The sequence below is a fragment of the Salarias fasciatus genome, chromosome 4 (assembly GCF_902148845.1).
Source record: "Salarias fasciatus chromosome 4, fSalaFa1.1, whole genome shotgun sequence".
NCBI classification, from domain to species: Eukaryota; Metazoa; Chordata; class Actinopteri; order Blenniiformes; family Blenniidae; genus Salarias; species Salarias fasciatus.
In genome coordinates this window covers 2,192,291-2,220,264 of record NC_043748.1, presented here as the reverse complement: position 1 = coordinate 2,220,264, position 27,974 = coordinate 2,192,291, and the positions used below count along the sequence as shown (strand labels likewise).

The 27,974-nt window shown below is 45.6% G+C and overlaps 4 protein-coding genes across 7 annotated transcripts; 3 read left to right on the top strand and 1 right to left on the bottom strand.

Moving 5' to 3' along the window:
* Nucleotides 1-84: 84 nt before the first annotated feature.
* slc4a1a (solute carrier family 4 member 1a (Diego blood group)) lies at nt 85-8,000 on the top strand. Its single transcript, XM_030088562.1, has 21 exons — nt 85-232; nt 1,281-1,348; nt 1,455-1,510; nt 2,167-2,285; nt 2,397-2,443; nt 2,532-2,697; nt 2,799-2,934; nt 3,040-3,109; nt 3,205-3,247; nt 3,329-3,513; nt 3,648-3,855; nt 3,999-4,202; nt 4,289-4,437; nt 4,537-4,731; nt 4,857-5,102; nt 5,209-5,298; nt 5,959-6,125; nt 6,213-6,454; nt 6,533-6,702; nt 6,919-7,092; nt 7,178-8,000. Exons 2-21 carry the CDS (start codon nt 1,322-1,324, stop codon nt 7,226-7,228), a joined length of 2,745 nt encoding a protein of 914 aa, XP_029944422.1. The 5' UTR covers nt 85-232; nt 1,281-1,321; the 3' UTR covers nt 7,229-8,000.
* On the bottom strand, nt 5,705-27,858 carry tmub2 (transmembrane and ubiquitin-like domain containing 2). Of its 2 annotated transcripts, XM_030088571.1 has the most exons (5): nt 27,766-27,858; nt 25,984-26,600; nt 25,515-25,907; nt 8,369-8,373; nt 5,705-5,724 (listed from the first exon to the last, which is right to left on the bottom strand). In XM_030088571.1, exons 2-3 carry the CDS (start codon nt 26,583-26,585, stop codon nt 25,517-25,519), a joined length of 993 nt encoding a protein of 330 aa, XP_029944431.1. In that variant the 5' UTR covers nt 26,586-26,600; nt 27,766-27,858; the 3' UTR covers nt 5,705-5,724; nt 8,369-8,373; nt 25,515-25,516. The 2 variants fall into 2 exon arrangements, with proteins under 2 accessions (XP_029944431.1, XP_029944430.1); XM_030088570.1 differs by lacking the exons at nt 5,705-5,724; nt 8,369-8,373 and having other exon boundaries at nt 24,982-25,907.
* On the top strand, nt 9,645-18,539 carry ubtf (upstream binding transcription factor). 2 transcript variants are annotated; one of them, XM_030088564.1, is made up of 22 exons: nt 9,645-9,983; nt 11,646-11,704; nt 12,038-12,082; nt 12,311-12,483; nt 12,551-12,634; nt 12,712-12,867; nt 12,950-13,014; nt 13,098-13,224; nt 13,303-13,413; nt 13,485-13,618; nt 13,750-13,891; nt 13,970-14,011; nt 14,096-14,206; nt 14,299-14,454; nt 14,610-14,756; nt 14,926-15,036; nt 15,124-15,212; nt 15,292-15,481; nt 15,555-15,602; nt 15,684-15,737; nt 15,831-15,980; nt 16,070-18,539. In XM_030088564.1, exons 2-22 carry the CDS (start codon nt 11,668-11,670, stop codon nt 16,193-16,195), a joined length of 2,298 nt encoding a protein of 765 aa, XP_029944424.1. In that variant the 5' UTR covers nt 9,645-9,983; nt 11,646-11,667; the 3' UTR covers nt 16,196-18,539. The 2 variants fall into 2 exon arrangements, with proteins under 2 accessions (XP_029944424.1, XP_029944423.1); XM_030088563.1 differs by having other exon boundaries at nt 9,646-9,983; nt 16,067-18,539.
* Nucleotides 19,411-23,719, top strand: atxn7l3a (ataxin 7 like 3a). Of its 2 annotated transcripts, XM_030088568.1 has the most exons (14): nt 19,411-19,615; nt 20,503-20,539; nt 20,631-20,730; nt 20,860-20,992; nt 21,101-21,272; nt 21,357-21,454; nt 21,534-21,556; nt 21,626-21,671; nt 21,756-21,793; nt 21,875-21,943; nt 22,022-22,065; nt 22,463-22,534; nt 23,245-23,381; nt 23,464-23,719. In XM_030088568.1, the coding sequence occupies exons 3-14, from the start codon at nt 20,680-20,682 to the stop codon at nt 23,697-23,699; spliced, it is 1,119 nt and encodes a 372-aa protein (XP_029944428.1). In that variant the 5' UTR covers nt 19,411-19,615; nt 20,503-20,539; nt 20,631-20,679; the 3' UTR covers nt 23,700-23,719. The 2 variants fall into 2 exon arrangements, with proteins under 2 accessions (XP_029944428.1, XP_029944429.1); XM_030088569.1 differs by lacking the exon at nt 22,463-22,534.
* Nucleotides 27,859-27,974: the final 116 nt, after the last annotated feature.

Genomic DNA, 27,974 nt, shown 5'->3' with positions numbered 1-27,974 from the left:
TGTTTGTACGTCGCACACCCCACCCCCTGGCTAGGTTGCCTGGCAACCAGGGGGATCGCGGGGTGCTTCGTCGGGTCGACGTAGTTTTGGGTGGGTGTTCCCGCTCTTCTCTCTCCGTACTCGTCTTTTTGGTTTTAGCCGGCTCAGTTTGTCGCCGGGGTCTGTCGAGACGGACAGTGCAGCGGCGGTCCTGTTTCCAGTCCTGTCTCCAGGTGGGAGTACCTGCGTACAGGTAAGGGTGTGGTCTCTTCTGGGATGGAGCTAGACATACGGTGGGATACCAACGGAGTTGAGGGCAGAGGTCAAGAGAGCTCAGTATCTAAATATCTCCCAATGGCAAAGGATCATATTCATTATATTTGGGTCCAATATATAGTATTTATATAGACGTTATTTACTTGGAGAGCAAGCAAAATATCTCTAATGCATGTTTTAACAATGTTTAAGAATCATATACATTTTTATGTTGGAGTTAATGTTAATTTAATATTTCTGGGTGTATAAAGATGACTTTTTCTCCCCAAATCACTTCACCTTGGTTAAGTCTGCTTAAAATCAATAACTTAATATAAAAACAAGCAGCATTTGTTCAGTTGTTTCATGTTTAATGTAAATGAGGAGGTGTCATCCACAAAAACCCTTCACAGTGAAACATCTTATGAAAAATACTGCTGGGCATTGAAGCATTTCTTTGTCTTGGTGTGTTGGTGTCCTGGTTTGTCTTAATTACTTGACTTGCCAACTTTTTGAAAGACATTTCACACCACTGCTACTGGAGAGTGCCTAAGAGTGTGGTTGAAGGGTGTGCCCCAGAGATAAGGCTGTGCTCGTCTGCTATTTGAAATCATAATGCAGCTCGTAGTCTCAACGGCTGATGGATTATCTGCTGTGAGGCCCAGCTCTGCAGCCGGTCTGGGAGTCAGGGCACCCATGTGGTTGTTCATATAAAGTTCCTCAAAAAGGTGCAAAACCGGTTTTATTGTATACATGTGTTTGACTGAAGAAGCCGTCATGCAAAAACAACAAACAAAATTGTCTGCGGGAGAACTTTGTGCACACTTCTTTAGCTTACCGTGCATTTTCTGGAGATCCAAATGTGGCGCGTTAAACATGTCTGGAGCAATATGTCAAATTTCCGTCCGTATTTGTATTTACTTCTCTTTGCTGTATTTGGTGAGTAATCTATTACCTCTAGTCAGTTAGAATGTTATGTGTATTTAGTCTGGTTATATTTTGTTTTAAAGTGATGTGGGTTCTAATGGGATCATTCTGTGTCTCAGGGAAAGTAGCTGAAAATTGGAGGACAGACAAATCAACACCCATGGAAAACAGTTTCAGTTTTGAGGAGGTTGGTCTTCTTTTTTTAAACCAGTTTTTTTTTTTAGATAATGACATTGAAACAAACAAAAAGAAGTGGAATCTTAACACTTTTGTCAACGTTTTCTCTTATCTAGGGGAGCGACATGTCATATGAAGACAGTGACTCTGCCTTCCCCTCTCCAGTTACACCGTGAGTTGTTCATCTCATAGAAGTGTCCGCGTTAAAAATTGTCCAAGTACTACATACGTAAATAATGACAGGGGCTGTGGTGGCACAGAGCACCAGCAGCAAGCTTGTGACTGGATCTTGGGGATTGAGTCTCATTCCGCACAAATTCCACTGAGGTTTCAATCGGTTTGGCTTCCTTGTGCCAAGTCTAGCATGCACAATGTGACACTGCAGCGACCCCAGAAGGGGTCATTAAATAAAGCCCCCTGCATTGTAAATGTCACATGAGGGCCATGGTTGGGCTTGTTAGACTCAGACATTTCATGTAAAAAAAAAAGTCTACCACCTTGGAGACAAAAGTACCCAAGTCTTAAAATGGCTTTACTTAAAAGAGAAAAAAGTAGCACACCATTGGGTAATGCAAATCCTGCCACCTTGTGGTCACTTGTGGAACTGCATGAATGATAGCATTTTAGCTAACCTTACACTAGACACATAATGCTTCCCAACTATAGGTCCAATGTTTTTGAAGTTCACTCAAAACACATTTAATTGAGTAATTCCAATCTAAAAATGCATTGTTACAAATATAATATTTTTTCATATTTATTCAAACTTTTTGTCTGTTGGATCTGATCACATTCTGAATGAACTCTTCTTTTGCTCCATACCACTAGTCTTCCACCAGGCCAGAGTGGTATGTCTGAGCGTGAAAATCAAGAGGAACCGGCTGAGGAGGAAGCAGAGAGGAATGAGCCACCCTCGACAGCCATTGTCATTCCCAGTGATTCAGATGGTAACTTTTTGTGATGATCTGTTAGCCTCCAACTAACTAATCTACTTTCATATAAGGTTTTTATACCTTCAATAAGAGTGTACAAACGACGTCTCTGCCTTTGTTTTTCAGCTTTTCTGAACCTGAACACCAATGCCACCACAAGAGGGGATGCTCAAGTCAGTCTAACTTTTCACAGATTCCATACACTGCCTATGGGGATGCTTTTCCTGATTGTAATGTATTGATTGTAATGTATGACTACAGGCCTATGTGGAGCTGAATGAGCTCCAGGGCAACCTCTGGCAGGAGACTAGCCGTTGGGTAGGCTATGAAGAGAACTTCAACCCAAGCACGGGAAAATGGGGTTCTTCCCATGTCTCCTATCTCACCTTCAAGAGCCTGATCCAGCTGCGCAAAACACTGAGTACAGGTAATTTTGGAAATGTAGCCAACATTTGTGCAGATTTTGTTGTAATCTGTTTGATTTGAAAAGTTGAATAGTGATACTAACCAGTATTTCTGTATCCTCAGGTGCAGTCATCTTTGACTTGAATGCCACCAGTCTGTCTTCCATCGCCGAAAAAGTAGCCGATGAGCTTTTGAACAAGGATGAGATTCGTTCCAGCGATCGAGATGGCCTGCTGAGGGCTCTCCTGATGAGACGCAGGTAATCCAATGAGCACAAACCCTCTCCTTCAGTTTCTTTCTGTAATGTAATAACTATTCAACAGAGATTTACACTTTATTTTTCTATTTTTTTCTGTCTTTACAGTCAGACTGGGTCACCTGAAGTTTCTGACACTGGAGACATTCAGATGCAGACCTTTTCTGTGACAAAGACAGTAAGTTATTCATCTTTTTTATTTTCAGTATTTCTTTCTTACGATGAGACAACAGAGATGGTATTAATTGTTCTGCTGCTGTCTCATTTTTGCAGAGAGAGAGCTCTGACAACATGGAGGCCTCGATTGTCCTCTCAGGTAGGCTTGGGTTGTGTGACATTTTATTCCCCTGGTGTGTGAGGGAATGACTATAAGGCTAACAAATACTGTTTTCCAAAGGTGCCCTGGACTTCCTTCAGAAGCCAGTGGTAGCTTTTGTCCGACTGAGGGACTCTGTGGTGATGGAGTCCACACTGGAGTCTCCCGTCCCTGTTCGCTTCGTCTTTGTGATGGTGGGGCCCAGCGAGGCGCCTGTTGACTACAGTGAAAGCGGCCGTGCCATGGGTGCTCTGATGGCCGATTGGGTGAGGACAACAAAAAAAGAAGGGGTGGCAACATATGATTATCGCAACTGGATAACAAAATCCAGCGTTGAGATGAGGGAATCACTTGAGCTAAGCAAGTTGACTCAAAGGGTTGTGCTTCCTTGCTCTATTAGGTGTTCTGTCTGGAGGCCTACTTGGCTCAGACTGACAAAGATCTGACCAATGCCATCGCTGACTTCATGGACTGCAGCATTGTGATTCCTCCCACTGAGATCCAAGACAAGGCAATGCTGGACCCCATCATTGATTTCCAGAAAAAGATGCTGCAGGACAGACTCCGTCCTTCAGACACTCGCCTTGCGTTTGGAGACAGAGTGAAAGGTCAGCTTACAGTACACTTGATACTCTCTCCAGTATTGTCTCTGAGTGAATGAACGAACAGGCAGGCAAACAAGCATCTCTGTAGCATCCAGAGAAAAGAGTTCATATGTGGTCACTCTTGACGTCAATTTGTGCTTGTCTAGTTGACAAAGCTCCAGAGGAACCCAGGGAGGATCCTCTGGCCCGTACTGGCTATCCTTTTGGCGGGATGGTGAAGGACATAAAGCGGCGTTACCGTCACTACATCAGCGACTACTTAGATGCTGCCAACCCTCAGGTCCTCGCTGCCGTCATCTTCATCTACTTTGCAGCCCTGTCCCCGGCCATCACTTTTGGAGGACTTCTAGGTAAAGAAGTGCTGTAGGCAGAGATGATATGTTTGTTACGCATTTTTAAAGACAAACGATATAATCCCATTTTCTGTTTTCTCTAGCTGACAAAACAGAAAAGATGATGGGTGTGTCAGAGCTTATGATATCCACCGCCATTCAAGGCGTCATCTTCTGCCTCATTGCTGCTCAACCTGTCCTTGTCATCGGCTTCTCTGGACCACTGTTGGTGTTTGAGGAAGCTTTCTATGCTGTATGTACATTTTTTTGACATTCCTGAAACTTGTACTTATTCTGTATTCTTCATCTAAAAAAAAAAAAAACATTTCTGTTGGTGTATTTTATGCTATAGTTCTGCAAGTCCCAGGGCATTGAGTACATCGTGGGCCGAATCTGGGTGGGCATGTGGCTGATTGTGATCGTGGTCATCATCGTGGCTGTGGAGGGCAGCTTCCTGGTTCGATTCATTTCACGCTTCACCCAAGAAATCTTCTCCATCCTCATCTCGCTCATCTTCATCTACGAGACCTTCAGTAAACTCATCAAGGTTTCCATGCAGTTTTACATCCATCCATTGCACATCACCAGAGATGATTTACTTCTAGCCAAAATTGTAACTGACTTGTGTTATCTTGTGTCACTCACTGTAATAACTTACCTCTTCGTCCTCAGATCTTCAAAGCTCACCCGCTGATCCTGAACTACGATCATCTGAACGACACAGCGGACAATCCCTTCCACCCAGTGATCAAGGAGCACAGAGAGTACCACGATGATGGCAATGTTACCATCATGGAGCTGGAGATCGAGAGGCCATATCCCAACACTGCCCTGCTGTCCATGTGCCTGATGTTTGGCTGCTTCTTTATTGCATACTTCCTCCGGCAGTTTAAGGGCGGCCATTACCTCCCTGGCCCGGTACGACTGAGTTTTTAAGGCCTCTGTGGTATTCCAACTGGAGATACCTTTTTGGTTGTCATTTCAGTTATCACCTGAGTGCATTCTCTGCTTGTCTTCTCACCAGCTTCGTCGTTTGATTGGTGACTTTGGAGTACCCATTGCAATTTTCGTTATGATCGCTGTGGACATCAACATTGACGATGCATACACTCAGGTAAATTCAAGTGAGCTCCTTTAAAGAATACTTAAATCTATTTCAAAAGCTTGGGCTTTTTGTAGTTTTTATGCCAAAGCAAATACATCACTTGAGTCCAGTCTATGAAAATCCATATCTTGGGATATCATTGTAAGACTTTCTCTGTTCACTGCTAACACCTCTCTTTCTCTTCCCTCACTGTGGTTGTTAGAAATAAAAAAAAGTTTTGCTCCAAGCATACCTAAAGATGGCTAACCTCCAAATGATTTTAGTTTTCATGCCTTATTTTTTCTGTTGGTTTGAACCCCATAAAATCTCTGACGCCCCCGAGTGGAGGCTGTATGTACATTAAAAAAAATGTTTCAGGTAAACAACAAATGGTTTAGCTTGTTTTTATATTCTAATGAAACTGTCATTGTGTAGTCCTTTTTTAAAAAAAAAAATCTTTGTCAATCTTTGAATAGAAAATAATGTAAATCTTTAATTTATTTATTCTTTTTTTTTTTTTTGAAAATATGTCTAAAATTACAATTATTTCAATTTTTTTTTAATCTCCCTAAGGTAAACTAAACCGACATCAAGCTTGGAAATTTGTGTTATGGGTTATTACAAAGTTAAAAAAAAAAAAAAAGATTTGTCCAAGATTTGGTTGATTTATTTCTCTCTCTCTTCTTTTAGAAACTTGTTGTGCCAAAAGGTATCGAAGTGACCAACCCCAAGGTCAGAGGCTGGTTCATCAACCCCATGGGGGAGAAGAAGCCTTTCCCCATCTGGATGATGGGTGCCTGCTGTGTCCCTGCATTGCTCGTCTTCATCCTCATCTTCCTCGAGTCCCAGATTACCACGTGAGTGCAGCCATGCCAAGTAGTCACATCACTACTATGTAAATAAGCTTTAAATGAGTTTATGTTATTATTATTCTTGGATCCCAGGCTAATTGTGAGCAAACCAGAGAGGAAAATGGTGAAAGGGTCTGGTTTCCACTTTGATCTCCTCATTCTGGTGGTCATGGGAGGAATCTCCTCCATCTTCGGGGTGCCCTGGCTGAGTGCTGCCACCGTACGATCTGTCACACATGCCAACGCTCTCACCGTCATGTCCAAGGGCCCCAAACCAGAAATAGAGAAGGTTCTGGAGCAGAGAATCAGTGGTATCCTTGTAGCCATCATGGTTGGTAGGTGCTGCCATCTATAGCTCTGATGCAGTCACAACAGCTGGGCCTTTGATAACCATCTTCCTCTGTAACCTGCAGGAGTTTCCATCTTCATGGAACCTGTACTCAAGATGATTCCTATGACGGCGTTGTTTGGCATCTTCCTCTACATGGGTATCACCTCCCTGAGTGGAATCCAGATGTGGGACAGGATGCTTCTGCTTATTACTCCCAAGAAATACCATCCATCTGATGCCTATGCAACCAGGGTACTCATCTTCCTCAAATACTCGTTTAATTCTGATATCAAATAATATAATCAACATTTGTTCCCAATTAATGCCCACACATCACAGTATGTAACACCAGTGTCCACTTTTAGAAGTGTGCATGGCATACAGTAAATGTATATTGCTAACTTCCCCTTGGTGCATTTTCACTTTGGTTTTCAGTCCATCTGTTAACTCTGTTCGTCTTTTGTGCAGGTCAGCACAATGCGGATGCATTTGTTCACCTTCATCCAGCTCGTGTGCCTCGCTGTCCTGTGGGTCGTGAAGATGAGCCCCTTCTCCCTGGCTCTGCCGTTCGTGCTCATCCTCACCATCCCTCTGCGCATGGTCATGACCGGCACGGTCTTCACTAACTTGGAGATGAAATGCGTGAGTAGATTTGCCGCGGCTGGCGTGCACACACACATTTTAGGGGTGTTTGATGCGCTTGTAATGACCCACGCCTGTGTTTCAGCTGGATGCGGATGACGCCAAAGTGAAGTTCGACGACGAAGAAGACGTGTAACTTCCAGAAACAATTGATACTCAGGCACAAACTTTTAAATGAAGTCAGTCAACTATTTCAAACCAGAATCAGTATTATTTTTCTTTAGAGAAAATTACCTTGCATTTTTGAAATTCATACATTATTCCTACATTTTTTTTACAACCTATTCTAATGATATTCCTCATGTTTTAGATTTGTTTTCTTTAATTTGTGTTCTCAAAAATGTTTGTTGTTTTATCTATACTATCGACTATTTATGTACTTGTGCATGAAGTGGTGTTCTGATTCAGGAAAATGATTGAATATTGAAAATGACAGGTATTTTCTTAAAAGAGATGAGGTAAACCCAGTTATCAATTTGTTTTTCCTTTTTCTGGCTTTAAAGTGACAATCATGTATTGATATTTTGACTAGCCCATAGTGTTATTGTTTCAGTTTTAGTTGAGCAACTCATTTATTACACATGCACTAATAGGAAGAAATTGTGGTACTGCCATGTGTGCCTTGTTTGAGAGATCATTTGTGTTGCCCCATTTAATTTGTTGTGTATGGAAAATTTTAGGCTGTTTGTGTTCATTTTCACCATTGTGTAGAGATGGATGTGTGATGAACAGAGTATTTGACTTAAAAGTGTGTATCGCATTCATAATTATGAAATAAATGAGTAGTTTTAGATAGATAACTATGAATTATATTTGAGTTCCTTCAATGTAAATGCAATGTGTGCTTGAAACACTGTACATGCTTTGGTTTTCATTTTATTACAAAATAAAAAACTGTCTTTACAGGGCTCCAGTCCATACCACCAGGAAAGAGCATCTCTCACCACTGGCAGCCTTTCTTTCCCCCTGGTTTTATCCTGCAACAAACAGGAGCTGGTGTTCAATAGGACCATGATGTCTGCCACTCAGCAGTGTGCTGCCTTCAGGGACGGCACGTACATGTTAGCTTCTCAATGTCAACATAATTGACGTGCTGGAAAAAAAACAGCTTCAACGTTAAATTCAAGGTTAAAAGAACAGATTTAGAAGACTGGACATTAACAAAAAGTTCATCAACTTCGAATTTTTTAAATCAGTGATATGATAAAAAAAAAAAAAGATCAGGAATCCTTTGCAATGCTCTTTCAAATAGAATATATTGTGTGCTTGTGTTAACAAAAAACAGTTTGAAGGTCACTGAAATACCATTTTTATTTATAAACAAACTAAGGGTGGGACATGAGGAGTACCATATAAAACATAAGTCAAACTGAAATACAACTACAAGAAAAATAAAGTTTCAACGTTATTAAGTCACTATTTCACCAATATGGCCTCCTCAAGATGAAATAGGTTGTATGTCACCCCTGAGTTAAATGTTTTGACACCCTTGTATACGTCTTAGGGGCAACAGATAGCGCAGAATTGAGTTTTATTTGTGTATTATTTGTGGTTTTCCCACAGCCAGTGAACGCAGCTGCGGAGTCATTAGTTTCCCTGAGTCGGACCGCCCGGATTGGACAGACGCAGGTTCCGCCCACAAACACACAAGGTGGAGTTGAAAAAGAAAAAAAGAAAAGAAAAAAAACATGCTGGGCCAAAATTAAGCTGTCAAACAGCCGCTTTACTATTTACCAAAAGAGCTTTCCAGCATGTGAAACAGCATGGATGCCTGCTTTGGAGATTTAATCTGATTTTCTTTTTCCTTTCATTTTTTTTTTAAATATATTTGATCAAACTGGGGATGATAAAAGTTAAAATTACTGCGAACTTGATGGATGTAAATATTCTTCTGTTAAATTGGAGTAAAGGAAGCTGCCGTGACACTTTGATTAAACTACCAAAAAAACTTGGGATCGGCCTCCGGGAGTGGAACGGTGGCGTCGGGAGGAATGTGTCCGCCTCGGTTGGATGGCGAGAGGACGAGTTGGAGGGAGACGGAGAGAGAGATGGAGGCGGGGGGGAAGGACCATCTCTGCGGGGACTGGAGCCCGGGACCGACGGCGCAGTGCTGGCTATCGTTCAACCCTCCCCTTCTTCCTCCACAGCGCCGCGGAGACGCAGGTGAGCCAGCGCCGCCGCCGCGACGAACACGGCGAAACATTCAAGAAACACGCTTAAAAAAAAAAACCTTATATTTTTTTACACGGTTAGTGTTTGTTTCTGCGGGTTTCTCGTCGCCCGCGGCCGGCCGCCTCTTTGTCGTGAGCTAAAGCCTCCGCGGTGGAAGGCACGGCGGCCATAGCCGATTCTCACGGCCCGAACAGCGGGGAAGAACCCGCACGAGACACCCGGAGGAGGAGGAGGAGGCGGGAGAAACGGCGGCATTTCAGCCCGAACTGTAGCCGTTTAAGCTAACTCCCCCACCGGGTCCGAAGGTGGCGCGTTCAGCCCTGGAAGTGGTGCGCTTAGCTTTAGCGTTGTGGCGTGTTGTGTTGTGTGTGTGTGCGCGCGTGCTAGGAGGGGGGAAAGACGGCACGGCGCGGTGGTTTCCGCGCCGAGACCTCCATGCGGCTGCTGGCGGAACAGCCAGCCGCCTCTCTCGGTTAGCCATCAGGGATCTCGGTTTAATATCTCACCGTGCAGAGAGACTCGCCCTCTCTCTCCCCCTCTCTCTCTCACCGCGACTAGCCCAGAACCAGCGAGCGACCGAGCCTCCGAGAACCCGCCTTCTCCTGCCTCGCTTATGCGCCTTTTTGGATCGAGGGGGAAAAGGGACTCTGCAACGCCCCGGCTTTAAGGTCTCAGCTCGGTTTTTCTCGCTTTGCAGTGCGCCATTGGACCTTGTCACGGTAGGTTTCCTCGCAGGGCTGAAGCATGGCGGCGGACCCGGAGCCGTTTGAGAAGCCTCTCGGCTCCTCGGATGTTTTTTCCCCTTTCTTATATGCATATATATTATAAATATATAATATACCGTGTCTCCGCGCCGATTTTAAGCGACTCTCCGCCGGAACCTCTCCCGGTAGCATGCACCGTTTTACTAGAAATAAAATTAAAAACCCGTTTAGACGTTGTAATTTCGGCTTTTTTAGAGAACATTTTCAATTTTTTTTCTTTCTACAAATCCTTCCAGTTACCTCCACTAATGTGATGTTAAACGAAAATCTGAGATTATTTCATTTTACCATCCAATATTCACATTTGTCCCCCAAAAATGTAGTTTTAAACGCTGTAAACAGCAGGCGGTTGTGTGATCAGGTTTACCCCGGAGCACACGGGGCTTCTCACAGCTTCCAGCAAGCTGAGAAAAACAAGAAAAATCACGTTTTTACCCAGAAAATGCTCGTTTTAAACCCAGAAAAAGACGAATTAGCCACATTTGATGCGCCAGGTTGACATTGATCGGCTTGTTTCTTTCATCCAGATGGTGAAAATTTCGACATGTTTTGCGTTCAAAGGTTAAGTTTGTAGATTTTTTTTGCTGTGTTGATTAGATTAGACGTGGGATTTTGGGTAGATCTGGTGTCGCTGGGTCACGCGGCGGACCCGCACCGAGCCACCGGATCCATCAAGGACAGGGCGCACCACGAGCGGCCGCCATCATGGAAGCGCCGCTCGGCTACGCCTCGACGAAGAATGCTCCGGCTTCTCGCTTAGAAATCTCGGAACAAATCTGATCTGTAAATGCTCTAAAAAGTAGATTTATTAACCGCCGGTCGCGTTGTCTCTCCCCCACCCTCCTCGGGGAAGATTATGGGGATTGCGCGGCGGAGCGAGACCCGCGTCCGGCGGTGATGAGGCGCGTTTGGCTGCAGTGGTGCTTCCCAAGCCGCCATTCCCCCCTCTCTTCGTTCTCGGAGACCGAAAGCAGATCCCCCCAGTCCGTGGTCAGCTGGTCGCCTACAGCTGCCTCTCCGTCCACGTCCATTCGCTTCCTCCTTCCGTGGATCCTCCCCAACCTCCGCTCCGACGGAAAGTCCTCCATTACCGAGCGGACCGGGGGAGAAAATGGTCGCTGCCGCGCGTCCTCGCTACTCTTGTTGTGGAATAGGAGGACAGTGCTAATACGCCAAATTCCGGGCTGTTGGTCGATTTTTTTTTTCCTCTTTCCTTCTTTCTCTCTCGTCTTTGCTGGACGGGAGGCTCCTCTTGTGGGACCCAGCTGAAGCCTCTGCAGTGTTATTTGAGATTTGAAGCCGTCACAAGCAATAGCCTCCGTCTCACCATGAGCGTAAACGTTTAAGGGGCGGTGTAATGAACATGAACCATTATGTCGAGGCAAATTCAAATTCCAGCACTGGAAATCCTCCCCGAGCATAAAACCTCCCTCTTAGGCAATCATCTGGCACACATTAATCCAACACAATCTGAATAATAAAAAATAATAAAAAGGAAAACAAAAACTTTTTTTTTTATTAATGTCATATAATTGTGAGTGCATTCCTTTCATTTGATCTGGATTAAAATGTCTCAAATATGCATTTTAATAATAAAATAAATCCCTCTTTTTGTAGATTCTAGACAGCACACTCACAAATGAATGGAGAAATGGAGGCAACGACTCAAGACCAAGGTGGGAATGTTTTTAAATCTATTGTTTAATTCAGAAATCTCAACAAAGCCTGGGAGCATAGTCTTTTGAAAATGAAAACCAGTTGTTCCGACATATGAAAAACACTTGGATACACACAGTTCTACTCATACATTCGCATTCCCTGGCAGAAATGGGAAGATTTTGACCAGTATTTAAATAAAACAGGGCTGATCAGGCAGCTTTTCTTGGATTTGTGATGAAATTCCGATTAATTTATCAATTCAACCATCACAATAAAGATACATTATTGAGACTGTGCCATTAACATCTCTGAGTTTTGTCTTATATGATGAACTCTTTTTGCTTTTTTAGGTGGTAAAGCTGCCCATTCTTCTTGGCAAAACCTCTCCAGATCATGTGAGTTTCTCACTGAGTTGCACATTAGAAATTTCTTGAGTCGCTAGATCTGAGGTTAAACACATTTTAGTTTAGGGACCCGGCCGAACTGGACCAGTTAAACAGTGCCAAAATAATATAAAAAAAAAATGTAAACTTGAGGTTTTCTTTGAGTATGTTTGTTCATTTATGAGCGGTGCGGTGCAGATTTGTCTCTTTGTTTCTGATTTTCTTTCTGCGTTTCTTCAGTGTGGGCGCAGGACGACCTCCTGAAGCTCCTGGAGGCGATGAAAGTCGCCCTGCCCCAGAAAGACCTGACTAAATACAAAACCTCAGAGTCCCACCTGGACTGGCAGAAGGTGGCCTTCAACTCGTACACGGCAGAGATGTGTAAGCAGAAGTGGCAGGAAGTCTCTAAAGAGGTGAGTAGCTCTCAGTCTGTAAGCTTCTCCAGTCAAGTGCTGTGCTGAGTGTATCTACGCTTCACAGATTCGTAAATTCAGGACCCTAACCGAGCTCATAGTCGACGCCCAAGACTACATCAAGAACCCTTACAAAGGAAAGAAGATTAAGGTGAGTGAAAATCAACCCTCGGTCTCTGGTGAAGGTCTGCCAGTGGAGCTCATGACTCAGTTTCTCCTCCCACACAGAAACACCCAGATTTCCCCAAGAAGCCTTTGACCCCGTACTTTCGTTTCTTCATGGAGAAAAGAGCCAAGTACGCCAAGCTGCACCCTGAAATGAGCAACCTGGATCTCACCAAGATCCTCTCCAAAAAATACAGAGAGCTTCCAGATAAGAAGAAGGTTTGTAAAGAAATCGAGGATTTCCTTTGTTTGTTGTCGTTCGACACGGCTCCAGCTAAATTTGTTTTTTGCTTGGCTACAGAAAAAATATGTTGACGACTTCTTGCGGGACAAGGAAACGTTTGTGCACAGCATGATGAAATTCAGGTGAAGTGGTCTAATCAGACAGCACTGTGTGGCCTAATTAGATTAGATAAGGTTGCTGATGTTGCTTTACGGTGCCCAAACAGGGAAGAACATCCAGACCTTGTGGAAAGCATGGCCAAGAAAGGCTCCAACGTCCCAGAGAAGCCCAAAACGCCCCAGCAGCTGTGGTACAACCACGAAAAGAAGGCCTTCCTGAAGACACATCCGGATGTAAGCATAACGGGTTGTGGCTTCATGAGCTGCCAGGGTGCTCATATGGAGGTGGTAACGGTCTCTGTCTCGCACCAGGCGACCACCAAAGACATTAAGGACAATCTGGGCAAACAGTGGACGCAGCTGTCCGACAAGAAGAGGTTGAAGTGGATCACCAAGTCCCTGGAGCAGCAGAAACAGTATGAGGTGAGGCGACAGCGGGGCTTCATGTCAGTGAATGTCATGGTCACAATCTGACGGCTGTGATCCTCTTCCAGGAGACGATGCGGGAATACATCCAGCAGCATCCTGAGCTGAACATGACCCAGGGCGACATCGTCAAGTCCACACTCACCAAGGCAGAGCGCCACCTGAAGGACAAGTCAGACGGGCGGCCTGACAAACCTCCTCCGTGAGTCCTGCAGTGTAGCTACAGTCAAAAATATCACCGCACTCTTCTAGCGAAGAGTTACTGCTGTTTTCTTAAAGTTTGGTGTTTAACGGGGCCTCGGACCTGATGTTGACGCCTGCCGGCTCTTTCAGGAACGGTTACTCGATGTTCTGCGCGGAGCTGATGTCGAGCATGAAGGACGTCCCCAGCACGGAGCGCATGGTGATGTGCAGCCAGAGGTGGAAGCTGCTGAAGCAGAACGAGAAGGACAGCTACCAGAAACGCTGCGAGCAGGTGGGCGATCCAGACCGTCCAGACACACACCTCACGACGACAAAAACCCTTTTCTAACAGATCCGTTTGTTTTTCCAGAGGAAGAAGGAGTATGAAATAGAAATGAACAGATTCCTCAGCGTAAGTTCCCTGATTTGATTTGAACGTGCCGACGTGGGGTTCCCAGCTCCCTCTTGACGTGTTCTGCTGTGTGAACTTGTGCAGAGTCTATCAGAGGAGGAGCAGCAGCGGGTTCTGGGTGAAGAGAAGGTCGGTTTTAAGAAGGGCAGCGGAGCCAGCAGTCCTGCCTCCAAAAAGAAAAACTCAAAGGCAAAGGTACCGCCAGTGGGAGCAAACGCATGATTCTGAGTCTGATTTGTTTGTTCCACTACTTCAGTCACAGTGGAATTCTGTGGGGCTTTTTGTAGGTCAATCCAGAAAAGCCCAAACGACCGATCTCCGCCATGTTCATCTTCTCTGAAGAGAAACGGTCGAAACTTCAGCAGGAGCGGCCCGACCTGTCCGACAGCGACGTCACCAGACTTCTGGCTCGCATGTGGAACGAGCTGCCGGACAAAAAGAAGGTAACGAGTTAATTTGTTACACACAGAATACAGACACAAAAAGGGGGGAAAAAATTGAGCTCATATGTTTCTATCGTCCTGTTTCCTAAATCTTACGTAAAAAATGATTTGATAGTTCTATAGCGTTGAAGAATGTCCACTCTGTCATCGTTCAGGAGAAGTATAAGCGTTTGGAGACGGTCCTGAAAGCAGAGTCGGAGAAGAAGGAGAAGGAGGATCGCAGTCGTCTGCCCGATCCGCCCAAAACGGCAAAGGACATCTGGCAGCAGAGCGTCATCGGAGACTACCTGGCCAGATTTAAGGTGACTGCAGAAAGATCTCCTTTGTCATAAAGTCACTGAAGCTTGGTCTATTTGTATTTTATCCCACTGGATCACAGTTCACAGGAGAACTACTGTATATATCCTATAAACGGTAAAGTTAGTCGATAGAACTCAGGCCGCAGGGTGACGTGACGCTCTTCTCCTGCAGAGCGACCGGCCCAAGGCCCAGAAGGCCATGGAGATGGTCTGGAACAGCATGGAGAAGAAAGAGAAGATCATGTGGATCAAAAAGGCGGCGGAGGACCAGAAGCGATACGAGGTGAGGGGTGGGGGGAAATCCCCGTGACGTCTGCAGCTCCTGACTGAAGAGAGGACAGCAGAACGCTGACCTGTCTGTCCTCCACAGAGAGACCTGGCCGAGATGCGCTCGCCCGCCGCTGCCATTGCCTCAGGGAAGAAGATGAAGTTTGAGGGTGAACCCAAGAAGCCGCCATCGTAAGTTTGGAACTTCTCTTCCTCTATTCGCCCCAAACCAGCCACAAGCTTGACCTTTTCTTTTTTCCTGATCCTGTAGAAACGGATATCAGAAGTTCTCTCAGGAGATGCTGTCCAACGGCGAACTGAACCACCTCCCCATGAAGGAGCGGATGGCCGAGATCGGGAGCCGCTGGCAGCGGCTACCGCTCAAGGACAAAGACCGCTACAAGAAGATAGCCGAGGAGAAGCAGAGGCAGTACAAGATCCAGCTGGAGCAGTGGCTCGCAGTAAGAAGCGTCTCTTCGTTTCTTCGTGGGAGAAACCGTTATAGCAGTGTCTAAAACTCTCATCTGTCCACAGAGCCTGTCCTCACAGGAAAGAAACACCTACAAAGAGTATAATTCCCAAGTAAGTGTTCCTTGGATATCGAAAAAGAAAAACGCATCAGTGTTCTTCATGATCTTTCATGATGTTTTTCTTTTTTCTTAGAAAAGAAGAACTACAGCGAAGCCAGGTGGCCCCAAAGCGAAGTCCAAGAAATCCGTAAGCGCTGATCTGTTCGTTTAACTTTCGGATGGGAAACATAAGGTCTGTGGGTCAAAACTGGTCCTCTAAACCATGCCCATTGTTTCACAGGACACCGAGGAGGAGGATGATGACGATGACGACGATGATGACGACGACGACGATGATGATGATGATGATGATGATGACGACGATCGGGAGAAGGCTTCCTCTGACGCGGACTCGTCCAGCGAAGATGACGACGACGATGATGACGACGACGTGAGTGTTGTCTGTTCGGCCAGCACTGAAACGGCGCCGCTGAGCAAATCAGGCTCAACTTGCGTCTCCGTGTTCTTGTCTTTAAGAAGGAGGAAGACGACGACGACGATGATGACGATGACGACGACGACGAGGCGGAGGACAAGGAGAACAAGTCGGAGGACAGCAGCAGCGAGTCGAACTCGGCGGGGTCGTCGGACTCGGACTCGGACTGAACTCGGGGAGGGGAGGGGGGGGCGTCGCCCCGAGACGAACTGAGCAGCGCTGAGCTGAGCCAAGAGTCCAGGGAGCTCTGCCACTGTGCCAACCCTGCTCTCCTCCCACCACCAGGGGGAGCCCCGCACCGCCTCATCTCACACCCGCCCACTTCATGTTGATGCCTGGTGAACTGTGCTCTGAGAGGAGCCCTGCCCCCTACACACACACACACACACACACACACACACACACACACACACACACACACACACACACACCTGATTATATCCAAAAACCAGCCCAGATCCCCTCCAGGGTGGGAGAGGCTGTAGACATTATGCCAAAAAAGAAAAACAGATTCTCATACACACATTCTCACACACACACACACACTCACACATCCCACTGGTTTGGTGATGGTGTTGAACACTTCAGTCTCGACATGTCAAAAGTGATCAAGGTCGGAGTGTTTCTGCCGGTCATCCTGGGAACAAGGCGTGCGGCTCCAGCTGTGAACAGGCTTCATGGAGCCCGAGGCGGATCACTTCACTGCAGGACGGGGAGGGGAGCCAAGGGGGGGACGGGCAGGAAAAATTGCACTCTTCAGAATGTTTCCTTTATTATTATTTTTTTTTTTTGTGTTAGAAAGTTGTCAAGTTGTTCTCTAATACAAACTCTCGATGCAGATTTTATAATTTGGTTCCAAAAGAGGTGGTATTTTTGTTTTTTGTTTGTATGTCAGAAAAGGAAAAAAAAAAAACGATGAAGCCATTTGAATGTCTCTTTTGTTGCTGGAAAAGTTCAGAAACTGTTACGCATCCATGTTCTCATTTAAAAAAAGGAAAAGAAAAAAAAGACAGTGCCTATGAAGTGTTCCTCCACCCGAGATTTAATTTTTTTACTGACTGAAGTAGAGAGGATGTGATCGGGCCGCCGTGAGGCTCAGGGAAAACGGGGGTTAATCGTGTGCAATGGTGAATCTTCCCTGCTGGCCTCACTTCCTGGGTTGTGCTGCTTGCTTTAAGTGCTTCTTTTAAACCTAAAAGCCCCGTCGTCTCTGCAGTATACTGGCTCTTCTGTGCCTTTATAGCCCCCCGGATTCCCCCCCTTCCTTTGGTTTCAGGTTATTCACACAGTTTCCATTCCCCTTTTTTAAAAGTGACATTTGAAGCCGAGATACGAGACGGATGTTAAAAGGTTCCCGCATCACATCCGCTCTGCTTCCAGCCTTTAAAACCTGCAGATCCGGCCGGAGCTGGAACACTTTCCCCGGCACAGCTCGAGCCTGAAACGGCCTCGGGCTGATTTCCTTTTTAAACATTTCATTTACTGTTCATAGCTTTGTTTTATTAACGGTGTTCCGAGTGGATGTTTGAATGGATTCCATTCTCATATTTGTTTTTTGTTCTTTTGTTGTTGTTGTTTTTTTTTTTAAATAGTATTCAGCTGTTATCCAGAGGTTCAGTCTGATGCTTATCCCAAAAAACAAAGTGTGCACTTAATGTAAATGTGCGCGCAGGCAGAGGACTGTGTATATATGAGAGTGCGTTTGCGTGCTTCTTTGCTTTAATGTGTGCTGGTCGTTCCGTTCGCATACCATGATGTGACTGCAGCGTGCATGTACGTGCCTGTGTGGGGACGTCATACCAACACCATGAATGTAGATATTGTTAAATCCGTTTTTTTTGTTTGTTTTTTTTTTTCCCCCTCCTGAGGGTCTGTACTGTCACGTCATTGATCACCTGAAGACGGATTGATGACGCCTCTTTCATGACGGTCATCTTTGACTCTCGAAACAGTTTTTTTTTTTTTTTTTTTTTTTTTTTAAACATTCATGACAACTGTTAATAATCTTTTAGTAAAGGACTGATCTGATGAGTCTCATCTCAGACTGAAACAAAACCAGCGTGAACTATTTAACGGAACTGGGAGAGGGTGAAGGAAAACGATTGACGGGAGTTTATTAAAGGGATTTGTGTCGGGGAGGGGGGGGACTCCGTTGCCAGTGGATATGGGGTTAAAAAAAAAAACAACTGTAATATTTCTGTAAATACTGTTTTTGTATGAGTGCTTATTGTTTTTGTTAGTTCTTTATTTCGGCAAACCCTCATCTGTGATTTCTGAAGCCGGTGAAGACACCTGTTGTTTCAGTTGTTGGTTCTCTCTTTCACTCTCTTTCTTTCTCTCTCTCTCTCTCCCTCTCTCTCTCGTTGGTTTCTACAGATATCTAAGACAAGCAAAGCTTTACAGGTTTGTACTGCTGATCATTTGACAGAATTTGATGTTTTCTATAGCTGAGGGTGTTCTTATGTCCTTGTAGTTAAAGTATTTGGGCAAAATAAACAATGATCTTTAACAGTTTCTGCTGTGTGCTCATTTGTAGGAAGAATGCCTAAGAAGGATATTCACCAACTCTTAAGAGAGCATGTCAAACTTAAGGCCTGTGGTCCAAAACTGGCCTGCAAGAGGCTCCAATCTGGCCTGAGAAACAATCAAGTGACAAAAAATTCTGAGGAAAAATTAACACATTTTTTGAGAGTAGCAGATGAAACAAGAGATTTGAGCTGAGATATTTGTGATGTTGCAATGAAAGATGGCTTGATCGTTGCTATCAAAGCCATGTTGTCACCGTGAGTTTGTAAAAACATCCATCATAGAAAAGCCTTAGAAGTTCATGAACGTTTCACTGTATTTATTTTCCAGCACAAGGTTTCTTTTTTTTTCTGAATACAGAGTTTCAGCGGGACATTTAAACTCATTTGAAGGCTGTCCTTAAGTTGTAATCACTATAAAACAAAGCCTACCAACATGTCCATTATCAGGACTGATGACCTCAGACTGAACTAGGAGATGCCAGAAAAAGTGCAAAGATCGATTACTAATGTCTGAAGATAGAAAACATGTGATCCTTCAGACGAAATTCATCCAGATCTTTTTTTTAAGGTTATTTTAGCTGCAACTAGAAGATATGGGTGGAGTTATCTTTGAAAATACAAATAAATAGAAAACTGTCTTCATGTTTTCTTAACTCCATTGTTCATTCTAACGAGTTAATGATTCAGTTATGCAGAGACTTGACATCCTGCGTTTGTGTTCATAAAACATGACTACAAAAACTGTGAGGGAATGCGAGAAATTATGAAAAAGAAAGAATGGAAAAACGGAGTTTTTTTTTTTTCATTCTCCAAGCGAGAAGCGGAAGTGGGTTGGTTTGTTTTGCTCAGCGGCTGCTCGGGGCCGGGCGGGTAGGTGACGTCATTGGAGCTAACCCACACCTTCGGCGAGCTCGTTTCCGCTCCTACCTGCGTCCTGAACCATGCCCGCGGCCGGACGCCGTCGGTCTCCTTGAGCCTTTCCTTCCCCGGGACCCGCTGGGAGATGTCGCCCGCCTCGGAGAGACTGCCGCCGGGCTCCGGCTGAGGTTTCGGTGTTTCACGGTGAGCGTGTTTATGCTGGGAGCGAAGCTATGCTAGCTTGATGTTATTAGCCATTTAACTGTGAACTAACGTCTTTCAGGCGATACCGATTAAAATAACAAAAGACCGAAACTTACTCTACTTAAACTCAACCCGAGAGACCTTTTAAAAGTGTCTGAACGATGCATTTTTATCACTCAAGTTAGCATTGATATGCAGCTCTTAACAGGCACATTTCATCATTTTTCCTTCAAAATGTGGATTATCACTGGATTTCTCTAAATTATAAAATGTCTTTGTTCAGAACTACTCTCCTGTGGTATAATGTATTATTTCAGTTGCCAAGCACCACTAAATGTGTCTATTGTCACTTGATTTTAGTAGTAAATATATTGTCATCATCTTTTTTTTTAATCAAAGTGCATTAATCTGGCTCATTAACTTGGAAATAGACAATTTCCAAAGCAGTGATCATGTTTACAATATGATCTGTCTCAAGCAGAAGTGTCTTTGTTAGTCATCAAACAAACACTGAAAATGATCCACCAGCTGCATTTATATTAATGTTTCTCAGAAGCAGTAGTAGTTTCCTCATCGATTCCATGTGGATGAGCTGGAGCATTGTCCTCTATCAAGATGAAATCAGGCCTGTGTGTTTTGTTCATGCACAATGATGGGATTAATGATGTTCTTCAGTTAGTATGGGCTGCTCACTGTCCCTTGTCTTGTATATTTCTATTTATTCTGTGGCTTTAATCTATTTATGGTTTGAAAGAACCAGGAGGAAATGAGAATAATACTGTCACGGTTGCTTGCCTGAAAAACAGTTAAAACTATTTAAAGAATGCCTTTGATTTGTTGGCTGACTATCAGCGTCTATTTATTTAAGCTTTTCCTTTCTGCTGCAGCTCACAGACAGATCTACAGCAACCTTTCACTGTAAAAGTGAGTCTTGACTTTTAATCTATTCTCTAAATGTGTTCCCTGAATCTCTGGTCATGTTCTAATTTTTCTTCTGCATATTGTAAATCCTCAGGCCAGCATCTCATTGCGGCGCTGTCAAGATTTCCAACACAGATTTTCAAATGAAAATGGAGGATATGCCCCTCTCAGGCCCAGACAACACCAAGCTGGAGGTGAGGCAACGAGCTCCGGCTTCAGTCTGCTGGTTTTAAAGTTAGGGGAAGCATTTATCATTTCTTTATTTGAAAAGTCAGAGAGGGGAATGTAGGTTTTCATTCGCTTTGCTCTTCCTGCTCCCGCAGGCCTTGGTCCAGGACATCTACTCGGAGCTGGTGGAAGATGCCTGTTTGGGCCTGTGTTTCGAGGTGCACCGTGCCGTGAAGCAGGGCTACTTCTTCCTCGATGAAACCGACCAGGAGAGCATGAAGGAATTTGGTAGGCGATACTTTCAATATCCGTTTGATGTTTCCTTTTTTTTGTGTGTGTGTGTGTGTGTGTGTGTGTGTGTGTGTGTTCTCTTACGTAATGTCTAACCTTCTCCAGAAATCGTGGACCAGCCCGGCGTGGACATCTTTGGACAGGTGTACAACCAGTGGAAGAACAAAGAGTGCGAGTGTCCCAATTGCAAGCGGCTGATCGCGGCTTCGCGCTTCGCCCCACACCTGGAGAAATGTCTGGGGATGGGGCGCAACAGCAGCCGCATCGCCAACCGCAGGTCGGCTCGCCTCTCTCCGTTCTGAACCGTGACGCAGGCGTACGGCCGCAGTGTTTGACTTGACTTCTACCCTCGCTGCGACAGACTCGCCAGCAACAACAACATGAGCAAGTCGGAGAGTGATCAGGAAGACAACGACGATCTCAACGACAACGACTGGTCGTACGGCGCAGAGAAGAAGGGTGAGACTTTAACTGTTTGTATCGCATGTGGATCAGAGAAATACGGCTTGAGTTTAACATGTTTTCAATTGTTTTGCAGCCAAAAAGAGAAAATCCGACAAGGTATGTTTCTACATTCATGTGTCGGAATGTTTTAGTTGATCAGTGAGCTAAATGTTTTTGCTTGTGCAGAACCAGAACTCCCCGAGAAGATCCAAAACCCTGAAACACAAGAATGGTGAGTCCAGCAAGCAGGATATTTACGGGTTATCTTCAGGATGGGAGGTATGGACTCCTGAATTTGTTTTATTTTTTTTCCCAGGTGAGCTCGGGAGCAGCGTTTCCTCAGAACCCTACAAGGTGATCAACGCTGCACCGCCTGTCTTGAACTTTGCTGTTTCCTCATGTTTTAAGAATGATTTTAACTCTCTCTCCTTTCAGTACAACTTTAACTCTGGCATCAACTACGAGACGCTGGGACCAGACGAGGTTCGATCGCTTCTAACGACGGTGAGCGCGATGCACCGACTCCCCCTTTCCAACGCTGCAGAGAAAGCTCAGTAAAGCAGTGTGTGTCTGTTTCTGCAGCAATGCGGCGTGATCTCCGAGCACACCAAGAAGATGTGCACCAGGTAATTGACCCCATTAAACCCCACCCCACCCCCCCCCCCCCCTCCTGCTTGTGTGTGGCTCGTGTTCGGCGTGACGCAGCGGCGCGGCCGCAGGTACCGACGTGCAGACTGTGGAAACATGATCAGTTTTTCTGTGGATGAAAGTGATCATGTGTGTTGGGACTAACTCAGGGGAACACAGGTGGCAACCCAAGTCAAATTCAATTCATCCCAAATCAAAAAAACGGCAGTAGGTGAAAACATACGTGCTTCAATGAGACCGTGGAGGACGCCGCCAGTGACCAAAGCTCTGCCGGCGGGGCGGTGCGCCCCGTCCGTTTGGTCCCTGGCCGCGTCCCAGCAGTCCGTCCAGACGCCGTGAGTCGGGGATGTGTAACGCCACCTTGTGTCCCACCAGGTCTCAGCGGTGTCCCCAGCACACGGACGAACAGAGGAGGGCCGTCAGGGTGTTCCTCCTGGGGCCGTCCGCGTGAGTGTGCCCCGTCCCATCCTCACCCCTCAGCTGTGTTTTAACGAGCCGTGTGCGCTGCCGCCGCCACCGCCGGCCGGTGCAGTGTGTGTGTGTGTGTGTGTGCTTGGTGGCCACGGTTCCTTCTGCAGAGGCTGCTGTAGCCGTGGCGTCAGTCACCGAGGTTCACCTCCTCTTCCTGCTGCTGCTCACTGATCAGAGCTGGAGTCAAGCTTTTCTATTGGGATATAGAATAAGTGGAATAAAATGAAGGAAAACGGGATACTCAACTCAACAGTGCTGAAATGTAGAGTTCTGAGTTCTGAAGTGTTCTACAACAGATGAACCTGTAGTCCTGTGTTTTCTTTGCAGATTAGAGTCATAGAGAGGAAGATAAAACCTCTGTAGTGTGTTTTCCTGCTCCTCGTAGCTGTTAAACAATTATAAATGCTTAAACATGTACAATATTGAGGTTATTAAACTTAGAGAATTGTTTAAAAAAATAAACAAAAAAAGGAGCAGCCTGCAGAAGCAGCTTCACTGTGGCCCCAAAGCCCGTTTCCAGACCAGTCAAGAGAAAACTGAGCCGACTCTGTGCTGTAAGAGGAGAATCTGGACAATTTGCACGTCTTTGTGTGTGTCGGAGCTGCTGTTGTCCCGTCGGTCTCAAAGTGTGTGTGTGTGTGTGTGTGTGTGTGTGTGTGTGTGTGTCTGTGGGTGTGGTGTCACAGGCCGGCGCTGCCCGACGGCGACGCGGCGTTGGAGAACGACGGCTTCGACGTCCCCGACGGCCAGAGCCTGATGAGCCGCCTGCAGTGGGAGGACTCGCCGGACGTCTCGCCCACCGACTCGGCCTCGTCCAAAGCCAGTGAGGACGGAGCGCCGCCGCAGCCCGCACGCCTCGGGAGCCACGGTTCGATTCACCACATCGTCTTCTGTATCTCCCACAGGCGCCAATCATTCAGATTCGAGGAGACCCAAGAAGAAGAAGAGGCCGTCTCTCGGTTTAATCAGTGGAGCTGCAGGAGGAGGAGGAGGAGCAGCAGGAGGAGGAGGAGGAGCAGGAGGAAGTGTGACGATAGGCGGCAGCACCTCCTCTCAGAATAACGTCAGTTTAATGACCAAAAAGAAGAGGCCCAAACTCCCAGCTCCTTCCATTTCCAACATCTACGATGACTTAAGCTAATTTCTTCTTCTCACATTCCAGTTTTTTAAAAGTGTATTTAGCTTTTACAACAAAAAAAGGCTTCAATGTAAAAAAAAAAAAAAGAAGAAAAAAAGTATTTTGAAAATCATGATTACAAGAGAAGAGGAGGCAAATTCATCCTGACTCTGTTTGTTTTAAAGCTTTGACAGCTTCTCCAGCAGTGCGGTGGGATCATGGTGTGTTTTTACCGAGGTGAAGCCTCCAAACAGGGTATAGAAGACAGAATCCCGCCGGCAGAGCGCTGGAACCCGGTGCTCTCTAAACCTTAAACCTTCGTTTTTTTTTCTCGGCGAACTTCCTCCACATGGAACGTAATGAGGAAAAACTTCCCTTTTCATCCATGAACACGTGGAATAATCGCCTATTGTGTTTCATAGAAGCCTTAAAAATAGGAAACGATTCTCTTTTTTTTCGTTCTTTTCTTCACATCATGCTACATTTGGGTTAATGTTGTTCTGTCTGTTAAGTCTTGAACTGGAGTCAGACATGGCCGACCTTTCTCTCGCCTCTTTCTGTCCTCCAGTCCAGGAGACTCATCAGTGACTCTTTAATTCTCGCGTCGTATTGCACAGTGTGTGTGTGTGCGAGTGTGTGACGGGTTTGTTTCGGTGCACATGTCACTTTGTCCATGTTTTGTGTGTGTGTGAAGATCGACATGCATTCATTTCTATTTTCACAGAACTATGCATCCGAGAATGTGACTGATTTAGTTTTTTTTGGTGCCATTTTGAAGTATTTAACTTTGTTTACTTCCAGAATATATTTAAGTTTGTATTTGTTGCTGCCTTTGTGGTGATGTGTACATGGATAATGTGCAGATTTTGATATTTGATGAGCCAGTGGGCTTCTCTTTTGTTTGTTCTTGGCCGTGTGTTTGTAAATCGGGAGGTTAAGAAAAAGAACCTGAATGTTGTGACTGATGTTTCTTTGTACAAAGCGCGACTTAGTGTGTTTTCCCCTTTCCGTTCTGCTTGTAGAAGACGTCCCGCATCATGGGCGCTCATGAGAGAAGTTGTGAAACAACGTCCAGTGAAATCTGCTGTTAAAAAAAAACAAAAAAACTTGGAGCTAAACAGTGCTTCACAGGTTAGATTCATTTTGCTTCATTTCATTCATTGTAGTTCGGTTTGATATTGTACAGTCAATCATGTCAAAGGAATAAAGGGTTCTGATCAGGTGCAGCATCATTTGTGGATGTTGTAATAATGTGTTTCCTCTCAACTGTTTGTGTGTTAAACTAGTGACACTGAAGCCAGTTTGGTTTAAAATGCTTTAATTTGAACCCAGAGCAGTCCAGCACAGTTCATCTGATTCTTTCTATCATTTCTGTACATAAAATAGACAACATATTTACAATGTTTATTTAGAAAACCAAAAAAAAGTACATTTCCAGAGCTGATTGCTTAAATTACTCTATCCCTACGTAGCGACCGTCTTGCAGGTGTACAGTTACAAAGAAACGGAGTCGAAAGTGACGCACGCGGCACAAGAGCGAGTGGCTCCACATGGATTTTCATTATTAGATTTCAGGATTAGCTGAAGAAGAATTGTGCTTTTTGAAAAGAATCAAAGCAGAGGAGAGCGCGGTGGGGCACAATGAGCAGATGAGATCAAGCCGGCGGGTTACAGCATGGTGTCAAACACGGAGTCGGGTTCAAAGAAAACTCATTTCAATCTCTTCTTCTTCACCGACATGAGCACGGCTCGATCTGTGGCGGCGTCTGCGCCGGTCAGTCCGTCTCTTCGGACGCTCCGCCCGGTTCCCTCACAGCCGGTTCAGGACGCTCGGCGCCGTTTCAGCGGCTGTGCATCCCGAATATGAGGAAGCTGAAGAACACAGTGACTCCCACCAGGGAGATGGTCGCAGGCGCAGTGAAGAACTGCCTGTAGTTGATGCGGAAGTACCACACCACCGCCAGGATCACCACGAACACGGGCACCACCAGGCTGCTGGTGCTGATGGCCACGCCGGCGGCCCTGAAGCCCCCGGACGCCGCGGACCCCGCTGCGGCGGCGGCGGGCTGCGCCCCCTCCTCGGGGCCGGCCTCCTGCAGGGCCTGGGACACATGGCAGTGGATCACGCTGTTGTCGGTGATGTTCAGGGACAGCAGCGTCCTCTTGGGGTCCTGGAGCAGCTGGCCCTGGTAGATCAATTTAATCTGCTGCTCCCGGCCGGAGAAACACTTACTGCAAGCAGAAGAGACAGAAACGGTCAACAAACTCTACTTACAGTGTGCAGGCTTGTTGTTTTTCTCAGTTGTACCTTTTCAGCACTGCCACTGTGTCCTGCTGTTCCACAACAGCCACCTCCTCGGTTTCGTTTAAAAACTTGAGACGTACGGCGATGGGCGTGGTGGTGCCAACGGTGGGGGGGCTGGTGCTGGGCTTTAAAGCCTCCTCTCCTTTTTCCACCCCCTCCTCGTCTTCCTCGTCCTCGTCGAGGTCGTCGTCCTCTCCGTCGGATGTCTGCGGTCTTTGAGTCGGGGGCTGTTTGCTCTGGATGTCCAGCAGCAGATCTGTCCAAACCCCCTCGGCTCCCTCCCCCGGCCCCTCGCTCTCCCCCCTCTCCGCCGGGTTCTCTCCTCCGCCGTCGTCGGGCTTGTTCTCCTGCGAAGGCGGAGTCGTCTGTTGCTCGGGGGCGTCGGCGCCGGCGGGCGCTCCGCCGTAGTTGTCGTGGCCTCCCAGTCCGATCAGGGAGGCGTGAGCGCCCACGGTGAGGATGGTGCCCAGGATGTGGTCGCCACGGTCGGCCACGTGGGTGGAGAGCCAGGCCAGGACCAGGGCCAGGACCAGGAGCAGGACACCACCCGCCGCCGTCACCTCATCCTCCATCCCATCCAGCATGGTCAGTGCACACACTGCCATCTCTGTCCTCCAAACCTGCACAAGACAATGACACACATTTAAAAAACTGTTACCTATTTTATATGTTCATTCATATGGTTAGAATTCTACTCCATGTTGCTTTTGTTAATCCTTGAAATGTTCTGACTCAAGGGACTTCTTGGGGATTTTTTAAAAAGACAAATAATCAAATGATTTAGTATTTTATATGTAAAATGAAAGCAAAAATTTCTGAGCATTCATTCCTCGGAACTAACATGTGCCCTGAAAGGATGTAATTCGTCCAAATCTGCAATCTTCTTTGAAATGATACTCCTGGTAGAGTCTACCACCATTTATACTTTTATGACACACATCACATTAGAATCAACATCTGGGACTGCTGTTGGTCACAGCAGACAGTAATGTTGTAGTATGAGACCGATCTTGGTCTCGAGCTCCGTAAAGCCTCGGTCTTGGGATGTTCTAATGTTGGTCTTGACTATAACACTACTGGACAGTTATTTTACTTATCATGTCACTAGTTGTCACTTGAACTTCAAGTAAATACAGAAAATTATACCTACATCCAAACTAATTTGCACAAATTTGAAAAAACATACACATACAAAAGGACTCTAGTGTCTAACAATTTTATTACAAGGTAATAAAACATGAAAGGCACCTTGCACATCCATAAAATCCTTTTACACATGATTGGAAGTAGAATTTAAACATGATTTTCTCCCTAATTAAAACCAATCTATAGATGACAGCAGTGACAACATCTGTTTAAGCATTGAGATGATGTACATAGTTAGTAAAAGGTTTGTTTACATGATATAACCGCTTTAAGTGTCATTTAGGAAAATAATTAACATAAAAGGTCCGCAGCAGCTAACAGCTGTGAAGCTAACTCCAAACATCCGGCTTCTCAAAGCCATGTCAACCCTGTTTCCTGCTGTCATGTTTCTTATAGTCCAGATGACAGTCTTCTTCAGAAATGTATGTATTCTATGGAAAATAACATCTTGTGTGGCTCATCTCTTTAACCAAGGCTAATGTTAGTGAAGCTAATTTAGCACCGCAGCTAGCTGCAGAATAACGACCTTCGGGCTGCTGACGGAGCCTCCTCGGTTTGTTTTTGTGTCTCAAAATGTATTAAACTAAACACAGACTTCCTGTGAGTGTCTAGAAACGTGTTTATTGTGAGCAAACGTACCTGCCAAGTGTTAAATCAGACCATGTTTGAAGACGTAGCTTGGAGCTAGTTAGTTAGCTAGGGGAAAAAAAAACCACAAAAAACACAGAGGCGTCATGACGTCATCACGCAGGGGACGCGTCACACCGGCTTTACATTCACTGTCAGGCACGAGAACTCACTAATTACAGTCAGAGCACGAGCGCAAGGAACATACAGCTACGAAATTT

Bases quoted from the DNA above. Each gene is read 5' to 3' on its own strand.
- atxn7l3a (XM_030088568.1), top strand. From the start codon at position 20,680: ATGAAAATGGAGGATATGCCCCTCTCAGGCCCAGACAACACCAAGCTG. The intron at 20,731-20,859 runs GTGAGGCAACGA...CTGCTCCCGCAG, and splicing joins CAGACAACACCAAGCTGGAG to GCCTTGGTCCAGGACATCTA. The intron at 21,794-21,874 runs GTGATCAACGCT...CTCTCCTTTCAG, and splicing joins TTTCCTCAGAACCCTACAAG to TACAACTTTAACTCTGGCAT.
- ubtf (XM_030088563.1), top strand. From the start codon at position 11,668: ATGAATGGAGAAATGGAGGCAACGACTCAAGACCAAG. The intron at 13,225-13,302 runs GTAAGCATAACG...GTCTCGCACCAG, and splicing joins TCCTGAAGACACATCCGGAT to GCGACCACCAAAGACATTAA. The intron at 15,037-15,123 runs GTGAGGGGTGGG...TGTCCTCCACAG, and splicing joins AGGACCAGAAGCGATACGAG to AGAGACCTGGCCGAGATGCG.
- slc4a1a (XM_030088562.1), top strand. From the start codon at position 1,322: ATGGAAAACAGTTTCAGTTTTGAGGAG. The intron at 2,935-3,039 runs GTAATCCAATGA...CTGTCTTTACAG, and splicing joins GCTCTCCTGATGAGACGCAG to TCAGACTGGGTCACCTGAAG. The intron at 3,248-3,328 runs GTAGGCTTGGGT...TGTTTTCCAAAG, and splicing joins GGCCTCGATTGTCCTCTCAG to GTGCCCTGGACTTCCTTCAG.
- tmub2 (XM_030088571.1), bottom strand. From the start codon at position 26,585: ATGGCAGTGTGTGCACTGACCATGCTGGATGGGATGGAGGATGAGGTG. The intron at 25,908-25,983 runs GTACAACTGAGA...TTCTGCTTGCAG, and splicing joins ACAGTGGCAGTGCTGAAAAG to TAAGTGTTTCTCCGGCCGGG.